At 49.7% G+C, this 24,521-nt stretch overlaps 1 protein-coding gene across 1 annotated transcript in view; it reads right to left on the bottom strand.

Moving 5' to 3' along the window:
* The window catches only part of LOC137425052 (tumor protein p63-regulated gene 1-like protein), a 34,317-nt gene extending 17,624 nt beyond the window's left edge, over positions 1-16,693 (bottom strand). Inside the window, exons 1-2 of the mRNA XM_068113057.2 lie at positions 16,377-16,693; positions 7,178-7,272 (exon numbers count right to left, since the gene is read on the bottom strand). Coding sequence (XP_067969158.1) covers positions 7,178-7,272; positions 16,377-16,538 — 257 coding nt within the window. The 5' untranslated portion in view covers positions 16,539-16,693. The remainder of the gene's footprint in view (positions 1-7,177; positions 7,273-16,376) is intronic.
* Positions 16,694-24,521: the final 7,828 nt, after the last annotated feature.

Below are 24,521 nucleotides of genomic sequence, written 5' to 3'. Positions count from 1 at the left end.
TCGCGTCCCCAGCTGGTCTTCACTCGCGTCCCCAGCTGGTCTTCACTCGCGTCCCCAGCTGGTCTTCACTCGCGTCCCCAGCTGGTCTTCACTCTCGTCCCCAGCTGGTCTTCACTCGTGTCCCCAGCTGGTCTTCACTCTCGTCCCCAGCTGGTCTTCACTCTCGTCCCCAGCTGGTCTTCACTCTCGTCCCCAGCTGGTCTTCACTCTCGTCCCCAGCTGGTCTTCACTCTCGTCCCCAGCTGGTCTTCACTCTCGTCCCCAGCTGGTCTTCACTCTCGTCCCCAGCTGGTCTTCACTCTCGTCCCCAGCTGGTCTTCACTCTCGTCTCCAGCTGGTCTTCACTCTCGTCCCCAGGTCAACAGCCATCAGAGAGATTCTTGTACTCAGAGACAATGCTCTGAATGTGAATGAGGCAACATGGGAACAGTTTATAATCAAGTTTGACATTGAACCCAGACTAGACAACTTAAGGTGAGTGCACCACCTTTGACATATCCTGCTAATTTATCAAAGTGCTAACAACATGGAATACATAGAACAGCACTCGGAAGAGAGCAAACTTCTGCCAGGATGAACAGTTTACGTATTGCATCCCACTGATAGGCCATATCTGGATCCGGACCTCAACCAAAACCTAATTGGTTTGTTCTTGTCACCTACGCAATTCATCCACTTAGTTTTGTCATAACTCCTCCACAACCTTTTGAAAAATCATGCAATATATAATTTTGGTACCATCCTCAATGGTGAAGAATCACTTGAAACAAATTATAGCATCTGAATCTTCACCAAAATCGAATAAACTAGTCCTGGTCACATACCTAACCTGTCCACCAAGTTTCATCCAAATCCTAACTTTTTGAGATGTCTTGCTCACAGACAAACAGAGCTATCTATTAAATTAGAGATGTCTCCCATGACATATCACGTGCCTTCGATACGGTCTGGCACCCCGCTCTGCTCACCAAACTCTCCTCCTATGGTATCCATGGAAATCTCCACGCATGGCTTGCGGACTTCCTCGCTGGTCGTAGTCAACGAGTGGCCCTGAATAGATTTCTCTCATCGCCCCTTTATGTTCAGGCTGGAATTCCCCAAGGCAGTGTTGTGGGCCCTGTGCTTTTTCTGGTCTTCAGCAATGATCTCTCCGACTCTCTGGAAAATCCTCTCTATCTCTTTGCTGACTCCACTCTCTGCCGCTACATACCTCATCCCTCAAATCGGCAGTCTGCAGCCTCCTCACACTCTGCAGACATGGACCTAATCACAGACTGGTCAAACAAGTGGAACATGTCTTTCAACCCTGACAACTCTCACACTCTTACGATGTCTCTCCGAAAAGACTGACTGGAAAACCCTCCCATCTACTTTCTCAACAATCCCCTCCAAGAAGTTCTGTCACTCAAGCTTTTGGGTCTCACTATCTGCCATGCTCTTTCCTGGGAAAACCACATTTCCAAGCTGGCCTCCAAAGCCAGTCGCCGACTGGGCATCCTCCGTCGTGGGAAGTCCTTCCTTGGCACACCTGAGCTCCTCACCACATACAAGGCTTTCATCCGCAGCTCAATGGAATACTGCTCTCCCTTCTGGGCTGGTGTTCCTGCCTCACGTCCAGCTCAGCTTCACGCTGTGGAAACCAAAGCTTTCAGAATCATTGGAATCTCCCGCGATTAAGATAACTCTGAGGGTCTTTCACTCACTCCCCGCAGGCAAGTTGGTGGTCTGTCTTCTACCGACTCCTCTCTGGCTTAGGCTGCCCAGCCCTGTCTGTGCTCTGTCCCCCAAATACTCCTACAGGTCGCACAAGATCTGCCAGCAATCCTCTTCTGGTGAAACTGCCAAAATCTAGGCTCTCTGCTCACCTTCACTCTTTCATTCCTCTTTTCTCCCGTCTCTGGAACAAACTCCCACGCTCTTCAATCCCACTCCTCCCACAAGGTCTTTAAACCAGCAGTTCACCACCATCTATCTTCCCCACATCCAAAACCTTGATCTTTTCTACCTCCCCTAATTCACCCCAGATCCACTTTTCTGAAATATCAACTTCTTTCCTGGAAGTCCTAGCTGTGTCCATGTGTTTTTTTTTTTTTACCTCTCCCACCCCCACCTCCCTTCCCACGCTTCCTCCCCACAAACCCCCTCCCTCCCACAAATCTCCCGATGTCCCTGTTCTCAAATGTTGTACTTGTGTGCTTCCCCCTCTCCACATCTTGTCTCCCGCTCCCTTTATTTTGTCTTATGTGTCCGTTTGTGTTTTTGTCATTAATGTTAGCTCTTACACGAACGTCGTTGTTGTATACAAAAAAAACAAAAAAAAAACAGACACAAACAAATAGTGGTGAATACATAACTTCGGTCAACATTTGGCGGTGGAGATAACAAACACCAAAAATTAATTGAAAAAATAAGACCGAAAGTCTAACAGCGACATAGCCGGGCTTGTAAAATATTATAAACCACAAACGCATATGATTAGCTTTTTAAACAGTCGCTAGTTTTATAACATTAAACAAAGATATCTGGAGGAATCCCGACATCCGTGAGGTAAGTTTTACTTACAGAACCGAGGGAAGATCTACAGTAATCTATATACCTCACAAGTGTTGGGTTAATAACATGCCATCAAAAAACCGAGGCGAATTCCTTACTTCCGCGGTTGTTAGTCCGTACACCGCTTATCTTGGAATCATGAACCATACACTGCTTCAATCCATTAACTTTGTATTCACGACATTGGGATTAAAGTGTTATGGTAATATTTACTCTATTACTATTAATATTACTATTATGAAAACGATACTACTGAAACGATACACTACTGTATTAAGAAACCTGGGCTTAATTTGTCCGAAGCAGTCCAAGGTGTAGGCATAAAGCCTAAGGCCTATACATACCGTTTTGTTGCAAGAGACGTAACGCCGATGGCTTTCGATATTTGATGGCGATTTTAACAATCAGTTTTTTTGTGTTTCACACAGAATGAAAAACGTAAAGGTAGAGCATGGCGATTGTGATTATGTGACAGGTTTGACGATATGTTCGGCCTGAACAAATTCGAATCAAAATACCGGAGTGTGGAGAGTCAGCCGCCATACTGCTGTAATGACATCAGACGTAATCACATTACCCTGTCATGTGACCAGATCCTCAGCTCTGATTGGTAAACATTTGAGGGGACATACATACATACATACAGACGGACGGACAAACATTGTTCTAGACGGCTTTGCCCTATGGGCTATGCCGTAAAAAATAAGCAAACCCCATCAATCATAAAATACTCATTCCTAAAATTAAAAACCCTCAACCAGAGGAAAATATATTTGGCCCTCAAAGGACCCCACACGACACTACAAACATCCAACTTGAGATTAAACAATTGAAAAATCCACCTGGATTTGGAAGCGGTCTTTGCCTCGGCCTGCCGGTTAACCTTACCCCTGACTTTTATAATATAGGCAAGCAATCATAAATTGCCAAGTTAAATAATAGCACACTCCATTTTCAACGTGCGCAATAGAGAAGAGACAACTACCTTCAAGCACCTTCCAACTATGCAGCATTACCACGGAGGATAGTGTTATGGATTCGTCACTTCCGTTGTTGTGGTTCTCATCCACTGTAAACATTTTTGGTTCCATGTACTATTATTGTTATCGTTTAAGTGAAATAGAGATTACTGTTTTCAGAATGTAAAAAAGTAAATGTTTTGAAAAACAGGAAACCGGACCGGGTAACGGACGAAGAAGAAGGAGGAAAAGGAGGCGGAGCAAGTGAGTCGGACAAGAAGCCGAGCTGCTTCGAGGTCTTGAGCAAGCGTTGGCGAACGAGGGTCACGAGTGAACTTTGGGTTTCCCGGGAAAGGGATTCCTGCGACAGAGTTGTTATCGCTGTGACAGATAAACCTGTGTGTCAGGTTTTGCGTCGATTCCGAAGAGAATCGTTGTTTGAGGGCAGTTACGCCTCGAGAAGAGGCCCGTTGGCCGTTTTTGTCTCGCGCCTGATTTTGCACCACTCTGGGCTCTTTGCCTCGCTTCAACCATTTCGCCGCATCCAGAAGTTAAGCTGGTGTGTGTGTGTAATGTGGATTTTGAGTGGGAATTTGCAGTTCTCCGTAAAGGGAGCCGTTGAACGTCCATATCCAAAGGGGTGATTTCCCAGTCGCCTTGAGGGCACCTTTACGCGTCTTTGGCAGCGTGACTGTCACTGTCAACCGAACGGGATTCTGGTCTCGATTCGACATCGTTCTGACGATCACTGGAGCGTGGATCAACTTTGGCTTGAAGCCGGGACAGACATTGGGGATGTTCTTTTCGCTCACTTGGAGCACAGTGATATATATTGTACGAAACTGATGGTACCATCATAGGAATGATATATTTGTTGTACAATTGATTACTATTGTTTTTTGTACTGTTATTCTTGTGTGACCTTAATACAATACTTGTTTGTTGGTAACAATTGGTGTGGTTTCACCATTGATCTTTGACATACAGAATAACACATCTTTCTGCCGTGACTCCTCTCGGGGTTCGGAGGTACACCGTGACCGGGGTTTGGGGAGGAGCACGTAACAATAGATAGAAGTCGCAAGTTATTTAAACTAACACAATTTGGCTGCCTGCTCAGCTATTCTCTTCCTTAATACAGACTTGGCATTTAATATGGAATTTTTTTTTTTTCTTGACTTGGGTTTACTTTCTTAACTCAGTATATCAATCTGGTGAGTTTCTTTTACACTTTGGTGATTTATTTGTTAAAAGAACCATGTCACTGATTGTCTGTCGCAGAAAGAAGTCAACAACAGGATTATATCACAGGTGGCGTGGCAAAATGTACGGACAGGTGCATTTGATGATTGGCTTCACAGTCGGGTATACAAAGGTTGTTGCGTTCTGTATTAGTAGAAAACAACTGCTGCACATCTCCAAAAGTTATTGCCGCTTCCTCTGGAGATGGTCCGTCAACTCGACAATGCTGTTTGTCTTGGAGTGGTGGCTTTACGAAATTATGGCATGAAACAGCGTGCTATTGCTCGGCAGTATGGCATCACTCAAGGTCAGGTGTCAAAGATCCTGAAACGAAATGCTCAGAGGGGTGTCCCTACTCCAATACCGAGGCCAGGACGTCCCCGCAGAACCACAAGGAGGGATGATCGCCAGCTGCACCGGTTAGTCCGCAATGGCCGTACCAAGTCAGCTAATCGGCTTAGGGCTAAGTGGCAGCAACTGACAAATGTGCCTGTATCCAGAAGGCTAGTCAACCAACGACTGGTTCAAGCAGGCTATCGTGCCAGGCATCCCCTGAGAAAGCCACGCCTGACCAGACAACACCGCCAGCGCCGATTGCAGTGGGCCTGAGAGCACCGTCAATGGCAGCCAGGACACTGGAATCACGTCATCTTCAGTGACGAGTCTAGATTTTTGGTCTATCGTCAAGATGGCCACATCCGAGTGCGCAGACAAGTGCATGAAGCCTACAACAAAGATTGTATAGTGCCAAGAGTCCAAGCTGGAGGTGGTGGGGTGACCATTTGGGCTGCTTTTCATGCAGGGGGCAAAACTGACCTGGTTGTTCTGAATGGAAATCTGAACCAGTTCAAGTACAGGGCCATTCTGGAAGAAACATTCCTTCCATTTGCTCGTGCAGTCTTTCGAGGAAACATTGTCTTCCAAGATGACAATGCACGGCCTCATCGTGCTCGCATGATCCAACACTTTCTTGCTGACCGTGGTTTAGAGCATATGGAGTGGCCTGCCATGTCCCCGGATATGAATCCGATAGAGAACTTGTGGGCAGAATTAACGCGTCAAATCGACCACTTGGACCAGCAGCCGACCTCTGTGCGTGAATTGCAGCAGGCTATTGTCACTGCATGGCAAGCGATTCCTGTCCAAACCTTGGCAAATCTCATGAACAGCATGCCTCAACGTGTACGTGCTCTCCTGAATGCTCGTGGGGGTTACACGAAGTACTGAACTGTAATTTTACTGTCCGTAATCCCAGTCGTAATTTAACTTTTGTTTTTGTTTAAAAAATTTTTGGCTAATGTGCAAAATAAAGAGATACTTCTGGAAAACCTACAGAAGTTTAACACAGTACTGTCCATGAATCGAGTTCGATATCAGTTTACATCACTTTCAAGGATCAATTTATTTGTTTCGAAATGTCAAATGTGGTTTTTGTTTCTTTTAAAGGTCACATTAACAAAATCTAGAATAATTTCAACATAATTCCAATGAACTTTTGGTTCTAAGACATCTTGAAAAGTAAGTTCACCCCCACAAAAAAAATATTCCATATTAAATGCCAAGTCTGTAAATTACCACAAAAACAAAAATGCACCCTGTGAATATACTTTGGAGAACAAAACAAAGGACTACGATTTGGCCAGAATGTTTTGGGTGGGCTATCACTGGCTATAAATCTCCAACACCAAGAGCTCAATTGATCAACAATGATTTCCCTGTATTCTTTCATCTGAGAATGCATGAAACATGGAAGTAGAGGAGCTTTTCATCCCGTTCAAAAGTATGAGGTGTAGTTCTGAAAAACGTCATGAGATGGCAGTAGATTTGCCCACAAATAGATATACTGTACAAGCTCGGATATTAATTCCAACTATAATAGTTTTAAATCACATGCAAGTTTTGTCCACAATGGCAATGGATTATGACGATGATGATCAAACATCATGAGAATTTGGTGAGGAACACACACCCAACCTGTTTTTGGCCCTATCTCCCAATGGTGAAGAATCGCTTTCAAAAATAAATAAATAAATAAATAAATAAATAAATAAATGCTCGTATCCGGATCTGGATCTTCCCAAAAATCGAACAAACTTGGCCTTGTCACACACCCAACCTGTCCACCAAGTTTCGGCCGAATCCGTCTATAACCTTTTGAGATATCCCGATATCCCGCTCACAAACAACCAGACAGACAGAGTTGAAAACACAACCTCTGTCCACTTTCAGTGGCGGAAGTGAAACTTATAATAAAAGAGCGAGAAAACAAATAATAAATGCACAGATAAACGAATAGATAGGTGAAAGAGTCAATAGATACATTGATAAACACGATACTGATGGCTAATAAATGAAAATTCAATGAGCCACACCCATATTGTGATAGAACAATAACCTCATTACTTTCAATACAACGAACATACTCAGCCAAGAGCCAGGCACTCTGTAGGTTGCCATCTGCTTCTGGATCCATGATCGAAGATTTAATGTCATTCACCGCTTGATCAAAAGCTCCTGGCTACGGTCAAGTGAGTGGGGGGAAAGAAATGGGAAGGATGGAAAGGAAGGAAAAGTTTTATGAATAAGAGACAAGTATGAAACCAGAGGGGGCAATTTGTGAATGTTGCAAACCTGGCTGAAATACAGCAACGCTTTGGCAGACACTATGGCGCTGTAAATAAGTGTCTGACACAGGCTATAGCTTCTAGCTTTGTTTCCCACATGCCTGTTTGGGGCACTCATTGGCAGACTGGACAGGGTTTACCAAGGAATGTTCAAGAGCATTGGTTTCTAAACATCAGCATGGTGCTGATGAGAAAATGCCACAAGAGGCTGGAGCATTGGCCAGGCCACACATTATTCTGAAAGACGAAGGCTTCCCCACACTGATAACAGCATTCAGATTTTTCAACAACTTGTATGTATAACATGGCAGCCGACTGCTTCATTTCTGGAAGCATGGCTGTGCCACCGAAGCAGTTCCCCCCAAATGTCAAAGCGGGAATTTGGTATTTGTCCAGGGTGCCGGAGATGATCGGCTATCCTTTGCAAAATATGGCGTTTTGTCTTCAACACCCATCAATGAATGCTATCAGACAAGTGCCCAGCTGAGTGAATCTTCCCATGGACGGTTTATGCATTGACGGATCACCCTGCTTGCGAGGCAACAATTTCACAGTTTATAGTCAGTTCGGGAATGGACGCCAGAAGAGACGACTCAAAGGGGAGTACGCTACCTCTGAGCTATCTTTGCAACCAAAGCATTTAGATGAAACAACACTGTGGCAAACACAACCACTGTGGCATTTAGAGCCAACTCAGCCCAAAATGGCGCAATTACACGATTAAGCACCAATTCCTGTAAATAAGGATGTGAGAAGAAACTCTTACCCAATCGTGATACAAAACCGCAAACTTCCCTATCTCTAAATGGTGAATAATCACTTTAAAAATTACCGGATCCGGATCTTCACCAAAATGTAATAATTTGGTCTGTGTCACATACCCAACTTGTCCAACAACTTTCGTTGGAATCAGTCCACAAATTTTTGAGATATCCTGTTCACAAACAGACAGACAAATAGGGGTGAAAGCATAACCTTTACGATCTAAAGGGTTGGAATTGTCTGAAGGGGTGTAAAGGGTCCTAAAATGTATAATAAATAGCACCGCAAAGCGGCCGTAACCCCTCAGCCCATGCATGGTGAAAGGAAGCATTGATGATAATTTGTTATTTGAAGCGAAGTTGTATACCGAATAGGATTTTGCAGGAAAGAAATTTTCGCCCATAAACCCATTTCGCACCCATGAACCTTCCTCTTCCCAAACCCAACACACACTGCAAAAATAGATTTAATCGGACAAGCCGTTCTGCTCGAAATTGATGGAAACCAATTTCAAGATGGCTGCCGTGGCGGCCATATTAAAAATCACAGCACGCCCATTTTCGAAAGGAACCTTCCTCTACTCAACCCCAACGCACACTGCAAACATGGATTTAATCGGACAAGCCGTTCTGCTCGAAATTGACGGAAACCAATTTCAAGATGGCTACCGTGGCGGCCATATTGAAAATCGCAGCGCGCTCATTTTCGAAATGAACCTTCCTCTACTCAACCCCAACACACACTGCAAAAATGGATTTAATCGGACAAGCCGTTCTTGAAATTGACAGAAACCAAAAGTTGAAGGACACCCGGACGCCCGCCCGGACGACATCCCTGACGACAATACCCCTTAGGGCTTAGCCCATTGGGCTGAGGGGTGAAAAGGGTCCAAAGGTCAAAGGGATATACTTAAAAGGTCTGAAAGATGTGAAGGTCTAAAGGTCTGGAGTGTGGAAAGGAATCTAATGGCCTTCGGGAGTCTTAGGGGTCTGAAGTGTCATCGGGGTCTGAAGGGTCTTAATGTGTGTTAGGGGTCTTAATGAGTGTTAGGGGTCTTAATGGGTGTTAGGGCTCTAAAGTGTTTAATCTAATTAATACACATGACATACTCACATTCTGGGTGGACAAACATACCCAAAAGCGAATCACGATTGGTTGAGTGGGAGAGAGCGCGATTGGTCCATGATAAGCAAGGAGTATGGCCATTTTGGGAATCTTGAGAGAGAGAGGGGTTTTCTGCAGGGATCGTGTGGGAGCTTGGACTGTTGGGCTCTTCGGGGGAGCTGGAGGCCGCGTTGCCCTTTCCCAAGCAGAGGGGAAAGATAGAGGGCCGTGTGCGGGCTCGCCACAGCCTCCATACCAAGTGTTTTTAGGCGCACGGCATTTGATGCAGTCACCATTTTCCAAGCTTCCCACCCTTGTGGCTCCACACATCACCACTGCCGACATCACCAACAGGACCCATTTTGGGGACAGCCAAGTGCTGGAGAGGGAGCTTTTATTTTATTACTTTACCCTTTGTGTGTGTTTGTATCTGAGCGGAGGATCCTCACCATAGAATTTAGTTACCTCAGCTTTATTTTTGTGGTCTTCATTCGGCGCCTTATTTCGTTACAAATCATTATCGTTACCTTTTGTTGTTTCGTTATTGGTTTGGGTTTCAGAATAAACCCGTGTTTTTGTGTAGTTAAACGCTTCGTATTTCTTCCATCCTGCACGCGCAAAAACTGCCATAAACGGGAGGAGGCCTCGGGAGTTAAAGCTGGTTCGGTTCATCCGTCCAAGGCTGGTGATAACTAGCTATAGACGTGACATTACCAACCATTTGTCGTGTATGCATTACCAACCTTTGACTGGCCCCTCTGTTTTGTGGTAGGGGGGATGAGAAGGAGAAAAAATTTACACATGCAAAGAGTGCTTTAACCTCAGTGTTGCCCAGGTAAAAAAAGGAAAATGTAATACCCTCTAGCCTCAGTGTTGCCAAGGTAAATAAATAGCACCACAAAGCGGGCGTAACCCCTCAGCCCATGCATAGTGAAAGGAAGCATTGATGATAATTTGTTATTTGAAGCGAAGTTGTATGCTGAGTAGCAACTGCAAGTAATGAAATTTTCGCCCATGAACCCATTAAACGATTTCACGCCCATGAACCTTCCTCTACTCAACCCCAACACACTGCAAAAATGGATTTCATCAGACAAGCCATTCTGCTCGAAATTGACGGAAACCAATTTCAAGATGGCTGCCGTGGCGGCCATATTGAAAATCGCAACGCACCGACTAACCTTCCTCTACTCAACCCCAACACACACTGCAAAAATGGATTTAATCGGACAAGCCGTTCTGCTCAAAATTGATGGAAACCAATTTCAAGATGGCTACCGTTGCGGCCATATCGAAAATCGCAGCGCGCCCATTTTCGAAAGGAACCTTCCTCTACTCAACCCCAACACACACTGCAAAAATGGATTTAATCAGACAAGCCGTTCTCCTTGAAATTGACGGAAACCAAAAGTTGATGGACACCCGGACGCCCGCCCATGCCGACAATACCCCTTAGCCCATTGGGCTGAAGGGTGAAAAGCAAATTGTAATACCCTCTGCCATCATCACCAGGTGGCGCTACACGGTACACGTTGACATAGAGCTTTTATGCTCCTCTCCCAGTCCCCCACACCCCCGAATGAGGCCACGGCCACACAGCCTATGTTACCCCCAACCAAAGTTGTATTTGTACCCCGAGTAAAGTATATGTGTTTGTGTAAAGTATACAAGTAAAGTATAAAGTATATAAGTCTGGAGTACCTGGCGTTGCTAAAGTGAAAAATAAACATTGGCATATTTGAAATGAGGGCAAATATAATGGAAAAGCAATTACATCCAAATCAGAATCCATTACAAATGTCAAATTAAAGCGCGGCGTTACGCGCACTGCTTGTGAGCAAGGAGGAAGCGGACAAGCGGTAACATATAAACGTCTTTATTGTAAGAGCACACTGTAACACTGAACTGCTCCGGGCTGGGCGCCCGGTGTATATCATGAGGCCACGCCTACCCCTCGGGCGTGGCCACCGCCCACTTGGTGCGTGGAATGATGTCACCACGCCAGTGGGCTTTTGTGTCCGCCACACGCGCCCCCCCAGAATTCCCGCGCACCTGGAGGGCCAGTTTGCGGGGCAGACGAATGACCCGGCCGAAGCGCCCCCTGGCGATCGGCGGCGTCCGGGGTGCAGGGATGCCAGGTGGGATGCCCCTGGCTGCCCCTGGGATGGGTGCAGGACCGGGGGGCGGCGTGGCAGCGGTGCCGGGGGTCCGCCCGCAGGAGGGCGGCCCCGACGTGGGGGTCGGGCCACTGGCGGTGGATGGTCCACATCGAGGTGGGCCGGCTTGAGGCGGTCTACCGAAACGCGGTCAGGAGTACCGCCGATGTCCAGGGTGAAGTGCTTCGCCCCGGTCTCCAGCACGCGGAAAGGCCCGTCGTACGGGGGCCGCAGTGGTGTCCGATGGGCATCGTGGCGGACGAAGACGTACTCCGCCGTGCGAAGCTCCGGGGCGACGTGCGTCGGTGGGTGCCCGTGGCATGCCGTTGGCACCGGGGCGAACCTCTGGGCGGTCTCTTGCAGAGCGGAGCGCTGCTGTGCCGCGGACCATGGTGCCGTGGAGTCGGGGAGGAACTCGCCCGGCACCCGCAGCGGTTGCCCGAAGACCAACTCCGCCGCGGATGCGCGCAGGTCCTCCTTGGGCGCCGTCCGGAGGCCCAGCAGGACCCAGGGGAGCCTGTCGACCCAGCCGCCGTCGCGGAGCGTGGCCCGGAGCGCGGCCTTCAATGAGCGGTGAAATCGCTCACACAGGCCGTTAGCCTGGGGGTGGTAGGCCGTGGTTCGGTGCAGCCGGACCCCGAGCCCCTGCGCAACCGCCCCCCAGAGCTCTGAGGTGAACTGGGGGCCGCGGTCGGATGAGATGTCTGAGGGGGCGCCGAACCGGGCGACCCAGGTGGCGATGAAAGCCTGCGCGACATCGGCCGCCGTTGTCGACGCCAAGGGCACGGCCTCCGGCCACCGGGTGGTGCGGTCCACCATGGTGAGGACGTAGGTGAAACCCCGCGAGGGGGGCAGAGGTCCCACCAGGTCCACGTGGACGTGGTCAAACCGGCGTTCCGGCACCGTGAACGGGGCCAACGGGGCCTGGGTGTGCCGGTGCACCTTGGCGCGCTGGCACGCGAGGCACGTCCTGGCCCAGCCGCGGACGGCCTTCCGGAGGCCATGCCAGACGAACTTGTCGGCGATCAGCCTTTGGGAGGCCCTCGCGCCCGGGTGGGACAGGCCGTGGATGGCGTGGAAACACCTGGCGCTGCCAGCCCGCGGGCACGATGGGGCGAGGACGCCCGAGGGAGACGTCGCACAAGAGGGCCGCCCCCGCGCCGTCGAACGGCACCTCGGTGACGCGGAGGCCCGTGACGGCGGTCCGCAAGGCCTGGACGTCGGGGTCAGCGGCCTGGTCCGCTGCCATCCGGGCATAGTCGATGCCGAGGTGGACTGCGTGGGCGACGGCCCGGGAAAGGCAATCCGCCACCGGGTTGTCCTTCCCCGCGACGTGCTGGATGTCCGTCGTGTACTCGGACACGGCCGAGAGGTGACGCTGCTGCCGGGCCGACCACGGCTCGGTGACCTTGCCCATCGCGAAGATCAGCGGCTTGTGGTCGACGAAGGCAGTGAACGCACGGCCCTCGAGCAGATGGCGGAAGTGCCTGACCGCCAAGTGAAGTCCGAGCAACTCGCGGTCGAAGGTACTGTAACGGCGTTCGGGCGGGCGAAGCTGCCGGCTAAAGAACGCCAGCGGTTGCCAAGCTCCACGCACCCATTGCTCGTGCACCGCGCCCACCGCGTAGTCCGAGGCATCGGTGGTGAGGGCGATCGGTGCATCGGGCGCCGGGTACGCGAGCATGGTGGCGTTAGCCAAGGCGAGCTTCGCGCCCGTGAACGCCGTGTCCATCTGCTCGGTCCAGGTAACGTCGCCTTTGCCCGGCTTACCTCGGAGAGCTTCGTGCAGGGGGCGCAGGAGCTGGGCGATACGGGGCAGGAACCGATGGTAAAAGTTCACCATGCCCAGGAACTCCTGCAGCCCTCTGATCGTGCGGGGGCGCGGAAACCCCTTCACTGCCTCCACCTTGGCCGGCAGGGGGACGGCTCCGTGCCTGGTGACACGGTGCCCCAGAAAATCGATTGTGGCGGCGCCGAACCGGCACTTTGCGGGGTTCACAATCAGGCCATGCTGGCCCAGGCGTTCGAAGAGCGCGCGGAGGTGGCGTAGGTGCTCTTCGCGGGACGCGCTGGCGACGAGGATATCGTCCAGGTAGACGTAGACAAAATCCAAGTCGCGCAGGACGCTGTCCATCAGTCGCTGGAACGCCTGAGCCGCATTCTTCAGACCGAAGGGCATGTGCAGGAACTCGAAGAGTCCGAATGGCGTGATGACCGCCGTCTTCGGGACGTCCTCCGGCCTGACGGGGACCTGATGGTAGCCGCGTATGAGGTCCACCTTCGAGAAGAAGGACCTGCCCGCCAAACGGGCGGAAAAGTCCTGAATGTGGGGGACGGGGTAGCGGTCGGGAGTCGTGGCGTCATTGAGACAGCGATAGTCCCCGCACGGTCGCCATCCCCCGCCGGGCTTCGGCACGATGTGCAGCGGCGACGCCCAAGCGCTCTCTGAGCGCCGAACGATGCCGAGTCGCTCCAGGGTAGCGAACTCCGCTTTTGCCACCGCCAGTTTCGTCGGCTCGAGGCGGCGTGCCCGGGCGTAGACCGGTGGCCCGACGGTGGGGATGTGATGGGCCACCCCGTGCTTGACGGCCCCCGCCGAGAAGGTGGGCCGCGTGAGGGCCGGGAAGCCGGCGAGGAGGCGGGTGAATGCGTCCGCTGCCGGAAGCGTACAGACCAACGTGGCCGGAACCGAATCGTTCGGCAAGCCGCTTGGCAAGCCGCTCGTTGAGCTGGGCAACGCACAAGCGAGCGAGCTGAACGTCTCAGCCTGGACAAGCCGTCTGCGCTTGACGTCGACCAGGAGCCCATTAGCGCACAGGAAGTCCGCGCCAAGCAGTGCCATGGGCACGTCGGCGGTGACGAACGTCCATCGGAAAACCTGCCCTCCAAACCGCAGAGAGAGGCAGCGTTTTCCGTACGTACGGATGGGCGTCCCGTTCGCGGCAAGCAGCGCGGGGCCCCCACCCGCGGCGTGCTTGTCTGACGTGCCGGCGGGAATGACACTCACCTGCGCTCCCGTGTCGCACAGGTAACGGCGCCCGGAGAAGGTGTCCGTTATGAACAGCAGGCTGCTCGAACGGCCGGCGCTCATCGCCACTATTGAGCGCCGGCCCGGGCGTTTCCCGACCCGTTGAAGGAGCACGGCGGATGACACCGCCGAGCTTCGTGGCCGAACTTGGCGTGGAACCAGCACCAGGTGGTGGAGCTGGAGGAGCGCGGCTGGCTCTGCCAGGCCGGTGGAGTTGGCGGGTTTCCCCGCGGTGGCGGGTTTCGCCGCGGCGGTGGGCGGGGCGTGGCGGCGTTCACGAGGTGCGTATCAGCATGCTGCGTATGCTGTAGAAGCTGATGCTGTGGAACATGCTGCTGAACATCAGCCTCGAGGGCCGTGACGGCCACGCCGACGCTCGCCCGCGTGTCCGAAGCGGCGAAGTACCTGTCCGCCTCGGCTGCCAATGCTCGGGGTTCCGTTAGCTCGGTCCCGGCCAACGCGAGGCGAACCTGCGCTGGAAGTTGGCGCCGGAAAAGCGCCCGGAATAGCGAACCGGGGGCTTCGTCGCCCAACAGTGACAGCATATGGTCCATTCGGACCGACGGGCACGTGTCGCCGAGCTCGGGGAGATCCAGGAGGCGGTCGGCCCGTGCGTCATCTGTGAGGTCGAACGTGGCTAGGAGTAGTCGCTTGAGTGCCTCGTACTTGTGGCTGTCCGGTGGGTGGCGAAGGACGGACACAACTCGAGCGGCCGTGCCGGGCCCGAGGGAGGCGACGACATGGCAGTAGTGCATGTCGTCGTTGGTGAGGCGCCGAAGCTGAAATTGGGCTTCGGCTTGAACGAACCAGACTTCGGCCTGGGCCTCCCAAAATTCGGGAAGTTTAATCGCCATTGCCTTGTCGTTGGCCATTGCAATGGCGTCGTGTTCGGAAGGATCGCTACGGCAGATCCAACGTCGAGGGTCACCAGTAAAGCGCGGCGTTACGCGCACTGCTTGTGAGCAAGGAGGAAGCGGACAAGCGGTAACATATAAACGTCTTTATTGTAAGAGCACACTAACACTGAACTGCTCCGGGCTGGGCGCCCGGTGTATATCATGAGGCCACGCCTACCCCTCGGGCGTGGCCACCGCCCACTTGGTGCGTGGAATGATGTCACCATGCCAGTGGGCTTTTGTGTCCGCCACAAAATCATCATTTCACCTTTTTGTTGAACATATGCTGGTGAATGTGACGTTCATCACGTTTCTGAGTTAAGTATGATGACGTTCAGGAAGAAGAAGCTTCACTACAAACGTCGTACACTTCTGGAATTGTTTGATTTTTTGTGTCCAAATGTTTGTGTTTTGTATTTATTTATGTGAATGTGTACTTGTATACAATTATAAGTGTCATTAATCAAAAAGGTTTCGGCACTATAGAGATTTTTTTTTAAACCAAAAAAACGACTTTTGTTTTTTTTTCAAATAAATAACTTTATTTTGCCTAAAACACACCCAGACACTCACTGATGAACCTCTGAAAGTTTGACGAAGATCCGTTCAGCAATCTCTGAGAAAATCGCGACACACACATAGACAGACAGACAATGGCTCTCTTTAATATAGTAGATGATTCTGATGCATTGGGATGTAGGTGTGGCCATCTAGAGAGGAAAGGATATCCTATCCTACTATAAGAGAGGTAGGTGTGTGTGTGTGTGTGTGTGTGTGTGTGTGTGTGTGTGTGTGTGTGTGTGTGTGTGTGTGTGTGTGTGTGTGTGTGTGTGTGTAAGAATCATAAGGAAAAGCAGAGCTGGCTCGATCTGCACCAAACTTTGCACATGTGTTGGTCGTACCCAGGGTCAGATCATGGGCAAAAATAACCCTCCCCACGAGTTCCCAGTGCTGCCGAAGTGAGCAGGTGTTTCTCGTGTACACAAATGATTGATCACAAACCAGCGTAATAATGCATGAAAGTAGAGACAAGAAGGTCGAGGACTCTTTACCCGAAACACGAAGTACTCGCGGAGTTTTTGAGTGTGTCCAGCGCCCGGAGCAGAGACCGGGACCTGCGAGGCCTGGTCCACGGGTCCAGTTTGACCAGCAAGGCATAGCGGCTCCCCCGGGCTGCCTACATCCGGAGCCCCGCATCCCACCAGCTCGATCATGCCTCAACTCTTCTGCACTACCACAAGACCCTTGTCGTCCCTCGCTGAGCGAGATCTTCGCTTTGCAAAGCAATAAACCGCCGCGCCGCGCCCAGAACTGTTTCGTTCTTTAATCATTCATTGCGTTGGAGTACTTCATTGCTGTTGTTGTTGTTGTTTTTCGAAGTTTTTTTTTATTTCATATATTTCTCTTCACTGACCTGCTAAACTTAAGTATTAAGTATATTCAATGCACAAATTTCAATTTCTGAAATGATATTTCACGCTTTGGAAGCTGCAACAGCTGAGTAGAACTACACAATTTTAAATTTTAATATACTGTACGGTACTATATTTGTGCTGGTGATGCAGGTGCATGCATTTTTCAAAACACCAAAAAACAACAACAACAACAACAAAGAGTCTAAAAATAACAAGATGAAGCAAAATTTAGTATTATATGTGGAAATAAATAAAAAACAGAAACAATGCCTTTAAGATAGACGTTAGGACAAAATAGTTCCAGAAGCTTTTTACAACAGAGTGGACATTGTGTTTCGGTCTCTTCGTGCAGTCTGAACGACGGGGCGGGAATTTCTGGATTATAAATCGTAAATGTCGGCGCTATAAACGGGATCTCCCCATGCTCGATTTCAGTTCAAGCCTGGGGTGTGTTCAGTTACCAGGTTTATTGTAGAGCGCTCGCCAAGTGGCTTAAGCATTCGAGCAAGCACTCCATTCAAAACCGTTGATAAGGAACGGCTAGCTTGGCAAGCGCTAGCTGGTTGCTTAGTAACTGAAGATTTTGTATCCCCTGGTGGAGTCAAATATGGATCGGAATGAACCAAAGGCACCAACGTTTTTACCTACCGCCACCAAAGATGGATTGAGGTCATGTTTTCACCCGTTTGTCTATCTGTCTGTGAGCAGGATATCTCAAAACGTTGTGGACGGATTCGGACGAAATTTGGTGGACAGGTTAGGTGTGTGATAAAGACGACTCGATTCGATTTTGGTGAAGATCTGAATATAAATTCGTAAACAATAATTTTTTAAATTATTTAAGTGATTCTTCACCATTGAGTGATAGGGCCAAAAACGATATATAGCATGATATCTCAAAAAGTTGTGGACGAAATATGACAAAACTTGGTGGGTGAATTAGTTAGACAACAAGAACAAGCTGATTCGATTTTGGTGAAGATCTGAATATAAATTCGTAGACAATAATTTTTTTAATTATTTAAGTGATTCTTCACCATTGAGTGATAGGGCCAAAAACGATATAAAGCATGATATCTCAAAAAGTTGTGGACGAAATATGACAAAACTTGGTGGGTGAATTAGTTAGAAAACAAGAACAAGCTGATTCGATTTTGGTTCAGGTCCGAATCCAGATCTGGTCTATCAGTGGGATACAAAACGTAAACTGTTCAGTCTGGCGAAGGTATGTGCTCTACCGAGTGCCGTTCTCGTTTAATGTTATTACTGCAAAACCAATGTCAGTGAAAATCATAAGAAGAATCCCATTGAGATAACAGGCACAATAATATGACAACCACTTAGCAGGGGCACATCAATCACAAGAGCTGGTCAAACACTTGGAATATGGAATATATATGTCTTCTTCTTCTTTCGTGTATCATCAGATGGCCAGCTCAGTGTCGTGCAGCCATGCCCTCGTCTCTGGTCCTACGTCGAAGAGGCCGGCTTCTGAGGGTGGTCTGTATAGGGGGCAGGTGGTAATTATGTGTTCGGCAGTCTGCTCAGGCTCGCCGCACTCGCACGCGGCGCTGTCTGCCAGGCCCCACATCTTCAGCGATGATTTGAAGCGGCCGACCCCTGTACGTAGACGGTTCAGCAAGGTCCATTGCAGGCGTGGTAGGTCTTCTCCTACGACGCCACCTCCTGGGTCCCAGATGTAGCGGTGGATGCGGGTGGGCCCGGCCGTTTCCCACACCTGCTTCCAAGATGCCGCCAGCCATGCGCTTCTAGACAGGTCCTCAGGGATAGAACTGAGCATCTCTTGTGCCGCCTTGTTGTAGGGATGGTGGGACTTGAGTATGCTTGGAGGCGCCACTATCGTTGTGGTGTTGTGCAGGATGTGCCAGTTGTGTTTCTGGGCATTGCTTGCCAGGGCGAGGGTAGCAGCCTCCTGTCGGAGGCCGGCCGGGGCGATTCCCGCTAGGACTGGCAGGTGGAATGCCGGGGTGGGCTTCAAGCAACCAGCTACAATGCGGAGGGCGTTGTTAATGGCAACATCAACCTTCCTCACATGTGGGCTTCTGCTCCAGGCTGGGGCGCAGTATTCGGCTGCAGAGAAGACCAGGGCTTGCATGGATATTCGTAGGGTCTTGGCGGAGGCTCCCCAAGTCGTACCAGTGAGACGTTGGATAAGTGAGACCCTTGATGTCACCTTGGCCTTAACTTCTTCTAGGTGTTGCTTGAAGGACAGTATCCGATCTAGGCGTACACCGAGGTACTTTGGGGCTTGCTGGAACTCCAGGCGTTTGTTGTCAACGAACACTTCCAGTTCCCTTTTTGCTTCTCTGTTGTTAAGATGGTATGCCGCTGACACTGTCTTACCAATGCTGAGCTGCAAACGCCACCTCCGGAGGTAGGCTACCAAGGTGCCCATGTCTTGGTTGATACCGTTTTCCATCGCCTTCCATGTTGGTCATCGCAGCATGATGGCCAGGTCGTCCGCGTAACCGTACTTTCTGGATGTTGTATCCGGCAGGTCGTAGATGTAGATGTTAAACAGCATCGGCGAGAGAACAGAACCCTGCGGGACACCATTCCTCAGTCTTCTGAGCCTGCTGCGCTGGCCGTTGCTGGTCTGTAGGACGAAGCTGCGGTTTGACAGCATCTCCATGATGAAGTTCACCATATGCCAGTTTGGGATTGTCCTCAGCAACTTCAGGTGAAGTTCACGGTGCCAAACGGTGCCGTATGCAGCTGTCAGGTCCAGGAACACTATGCCAGCTTTCTCATTGTCCTGGAAGCTGTCTTCGATATCTTGTGTGAGTAATGTTACCTGGTCCACTGTTGACCTGCCACGACGGAAACCGGCTTGTTCCCGCGGGAGCTGTGGGTCCACCACTGGGTCGATGCGGCTGTGGATCATCCTCTCCAGAATGTTAAATGGGACGCAGAGCAACGAGATCGGTCTGTAGGACTTGGGATCTTCCGCAGGTTTGTTCGGCTTCAGCAGGGCTATGACGGAAGCACGGCGCCAGGTCTTCGGGAGCTTGGATCTCCGGAGGCACGACGAGAAGAACGAACACTGCCAACCAGATGTTGTTGTGCTCTGGTGGATGACGAACTCCGGATGGATGTTATCACGGCCTGGTGCCTTACCCGGCTTGAGTTTGCTCATGGCCGCACTGAGTTCGGCTGCTGTGAAGTCTCCAGAGAGATTGGCATCGGCGCTGGCCGCCCTGGAGAGAGAAGACACCTCACGCAACGTCAGGCGGGCAAAGTTTTTGTCTGCATCCGGGAAGCGACCGTTCTTCAAGAGCTGGGACGCAATGGCGTCTGCTGTCACCCGGCACCTGAATGGCATTGTATTTCTGCCTGTCAGCTGGTTGATGGTCTGCCACGCCTTGCGACTAGAGTGGGTAAAATCGATCGACTCAACTATTTCAGTCCATCTGGTCCTACGGGTGGCGTCCAGCTTCTGGAGTAGTGCTGTTGCAGTCGCGTCCACTTCTTCCCTGGAGCTAGCCTGCTGATGGTCGCGCAGGAGATGGCTGCACTCCTCGTCCCAACCCGGGATGTAGTTCTTGTTAAAGCCATGCGGGATGCTTTTCTTTGCTGCACCTAGGAGAACCTTACAATAGGCTGCGTATGCGGCATCCACATCAGCAGATTCTGGGTTCGGGAGACCAGCTGTTCTTCTTTCCGTCTCTGCAGCAAACGACTGCCAGTTAGCCTTCCGGAAGTTCCATCTCTTGACAGGTCTGCCCGCTACCTGCTGCACCAGTGATGGCACTTTGATGATGGACGGTCGGTGGTGTGAGCGGGGGAACCTGTCAATGACGTGTCTCTCAGGCTTTGGGTCGTTGGTGCGGCACACGGCGAATGCCAGGTCCGGATTGGTGTAGGTGTTCCAGCGCGCAGAGAAAAAGCTTGGAGGCTCTTCTGGGTTGAACAGCAGCAGTGCATCGGTGTTGGAAGCCCAGTCGCTCAGCATCATGCCGTCTGGTGTTGTGTAGTTGTAACCCCAGTCTGTGTGTTGACAGTTGAAGTCACCTGCATAGATGGCGGGTGCAGTAACGGACGGGAGTGATGACGCCATCAGCGCTGATGGAGGAGGCTTATATTCGTTGACGACCGATGTTTCCTGGATTTTGGTGACCAGCCACTCGATGTTGGAGCCTGGTGGAGATTGGCTAATGGCTGTCCAGCTTAGTTCAGTCCTGACTAAGGTTGCCATTCCGTGCTATTTACTGTGGATGGACCCAGCGAGAAGGAACCCAGGCAGCTTGAGGTTGTCGTCAGCTGCACAGTGTGTCTCTTGTAGGAGAACGAATGCTGCACTGTGGAAGTCGGCGAGGTGTCGTATGACTTCGAACTTGGCGGTGGTGAGGCCCTCGACATTGAGTTGGAGCACTGACAGGCCTTGGTTTTCGACGGTCGGAATGGCCGCCCGTCCTGAAAAGGACGTTCTATGCCTTGGTCTTGACCTTGGCTTGTACCTTGACCTGCCAGCTCGATGATTGTGTGGCGACATTAGTTTCACAATTCTTGTTACTTGTAGGGAAGGCTGCGGAGAGGCTGTCGTCTTCTTCCCCATATATATATATACTGTGTATATATATATATATATATATATATATATATATATATATATATATATATATATATATATATATATATATATATATATATATATATATATATGTCTTTCAATCCTAACAATTTCATGCTCTTACTTTCTCTCTGAAAGGAGAGTCTGGCAAACCCGATAATCTATACTTCTTAACAAACCCCTTGAAGTTCAACCACTGAAATGTTTCCATCTCACTAACCAGACATGATCTTTCTTGGGTAAAACACATTTCTAATTTGGCCAACACTAGCCACCGACTGGGCATCCTCCGTTGTGCAAAGTCCCCTCATCTACCTTCAGGGCTTTCATCTGCACCTTGATGGAGTACTGCTCTCCCTCTGAGCTGGTGCCCCTGCCTCACACCTTGCACAGCTTGACGCCGAAAAATCCAAGGCCTCAAGATCATGGAATCTCCCGCGCCATGCCCATTTTGTTAATACTTGCCACATAGACGAAACATGATGGCATACATATGCATATCATTTTATTTCACGATTCGATCAAAGATGGCCGAATGGTGGCCATTTTAGTTGTGAACAAGCCCGATGTTGAACACATCCTCAATCATTTCTCGGATAGGCATTTACCGATCTTGTTCAAACTTGGCACACATGAACGTCATTTATTTTGAGATCAGATGCAAGATGGCCGCCTGGCGGCCATTTCGTTGCTTTAACATGTCACCAACCATTTCCTGAACATGCATGGTCCTATTTTGTTCATCATTGACACAAACATGGTACATGATGGTAAACACCTGCACCTCGCTATATTTTGCGATCTGATCAAAAATGGCCGACTGGTAGCCATATTTTAGTTGTAAAAAAACCGATGTTGAATACGTCCTCAACCATTTGTCGAACAAGCATTTACTGATTTTGTTAAAACTCGGCAGATAGATAACGAATGATGGGTTGCATAAGCACATCTTATTTTTACGGCGTAGCCCATAGGGCAAAGCCGTATGTATGTATGTATGTATGTATGTATGTATGTATGTCCCCTCAATCGTATACCAATCAGAGCTGAGGATTTGGTCACATGCCAGGGTGATGTAATTACGTCTGATGTCATTACGGCGTACGGCAGCTGACTCTCCACACACCGCCATTTTGATTTATATGCCGTTCATGCCGAACATATCGTCGAACCTGTCATATATCACAATCGCCATGTCCTACCTTTACCTTTTTCATTCAGTGTGAAACACAAACAAACCGATTGTTAAAATCACCATCAAATATCGAAAGCATCGGCGTCACGTCTCTTCCAACAAAAACGGTACGTACCCAACCCTTTGCGGTATCATCTAGATTACAGTAGATCTTCCCTCAGTTCTGTAAGTAAATCTTACCTCATGGATGTCAGGATTCCTCCAAATTTCTTTGTTTAATCTTAATGTTATAAACAGCATTAGAAACTGTTAAAAAAGCTAATCATGTGTGTTTGTGGTTTATAATATTTTACAAGCCCGGCTACGCCGCTGTTAGACTTCCGGTCTTGTTTTTTTTTTTGATGCATGACGTACTCATAAACAACCCTTCTACTGAAAAACTTTCCCAGCTTCTCCATGCCCTCTTCCAACGGCTTCTCGACTACGGCCTTATCATCTGCCCCAATAAGTGTGAGGTCGGACGCCTCCTTTGTGACGTCTCCACAGGGGCCATTAGACGGATTGTGTCCATAGCTTTCTGCTGAACCATTCCCGACACCCTCCACAAACTGTCAGACACGGGGATTCGCACAACACAACACCTTATCTCGACATGTTTTGTATGGAGCCACATACACGAAGATATCCGGATGCAGACATGTTCTTGTCTTGCTTGTCCAACCTCCAAAGTACACCGCCATGTGGCAGCTGCTTTACAACCCTTCGATGCACCATCAGATCGTTTTGACTACTTCCACGTCGACATTGTAGGCCCACTGCCACATTCACGAGGATTTTGATACCTGTCCACATGTGTGGATTGGTTTACCTGATGGCCCGAGGTGCTACCCATAGTTACCATGCATTCCTCTCTGTTTAGGTGTACCGTTTCGGTCTTCCTTCTACCATCGTCTCGCATCAGAGACGTCAGTCAATTCGAGGCCAGGCTCTGGAGTTCCTTCAATCATCTTCTTGGCACAGACCAACACACAGGGCTGGCGCCAGACTATTTTGCGCCCTAGGCAAGGCCAGCTACTTGCATCCCCTCCTCCCCCCTAAAAAAATTGCCAACTTCGATTATTAAAAACAGATGTTTTGTTGAAAAAAATAAAAAGCAGAAAACTTGAAACTGCTGAATTTATTTTAAATTGCAAGAATAAGTACCGTAAGATGCCAACAGCACCAATATTAAAGGCGCAATATCCATGAATATGGCAGTGGCCAAGTTGATCCGTTCGAATCTCACATCAGCAAACAATTAAATCTCCCGCTTTCCTGACGATGATCAATCCATGTGCCCAACGACGAAATGGCGGCAGCGTTTTGAACATGCCGGATGTGACGTATGGGAGAAGGCGCATGGGAGCAGGCGACGTCAGTTTCAAACAGGATGTGACGTATGCCACGAAGCGTACATGCTCAAAATTAATCACTTACACTATTATGAACTAGAACAGCACTCAGTAGAGAGCATACCTCCACCTGGTTTGCCATGTCACTCAATGGTGAAGAGTCACTTAAAATTTTCTACTAGCTGGGTCTGGATCTTCACCAAAATTGAATCGATTCTTCCTTTTTTTTTTTTTTTTTTTTTTTGTATACAAGATCGAGGCTCGTGAAAGAGCGAACATTAATCACACAGAAAGGCAAACAGACACACAAAACAAATAACATCGGGAGCGGTAGACAAGATGGGGAGAGAGGGGGAAGGACACAAACACAACATTTGAGAGCAGGGACCGAGAGACATGGAGACATCGAGAGAACTGTGGGAGGGAGAGGGCTTTGGGGGCGAGGCATGGGAAGGGGGGGGGGGGGGGGGTGGGAGAGGTATAAAACATATGGACACTGCCAAGACTTCCAGGAAAGAAGTTGGAATTTCAAACAAGGTGGATCTGGGGTGAATTAGTGGGGGTAGAAAAGATCAAGGTTTTGGATGGGGGAAGATAAGAGATGGTGGTGAACAGCTGTTTTGAAGACCTGGAGGGAGGAGTGTGATTGAAGTGAGTGTGGGAGT

This window comes from Myxine glutinosa, chromosome 4 (assembly GCF_964187855.1).
Source record: "Myxine glutinosa chromosome 4, kmMyxGlut1.1, whole genome shotgun sequence".
NCBI lineage: Eukaryota > Metazoa > Chordata > Myxini > Myxiniformes > Myxinidae > Myxine > Myxine glutinosa.
This window is presented reverse-complemented; position numbering and strand designations above follow the sequence as displayed.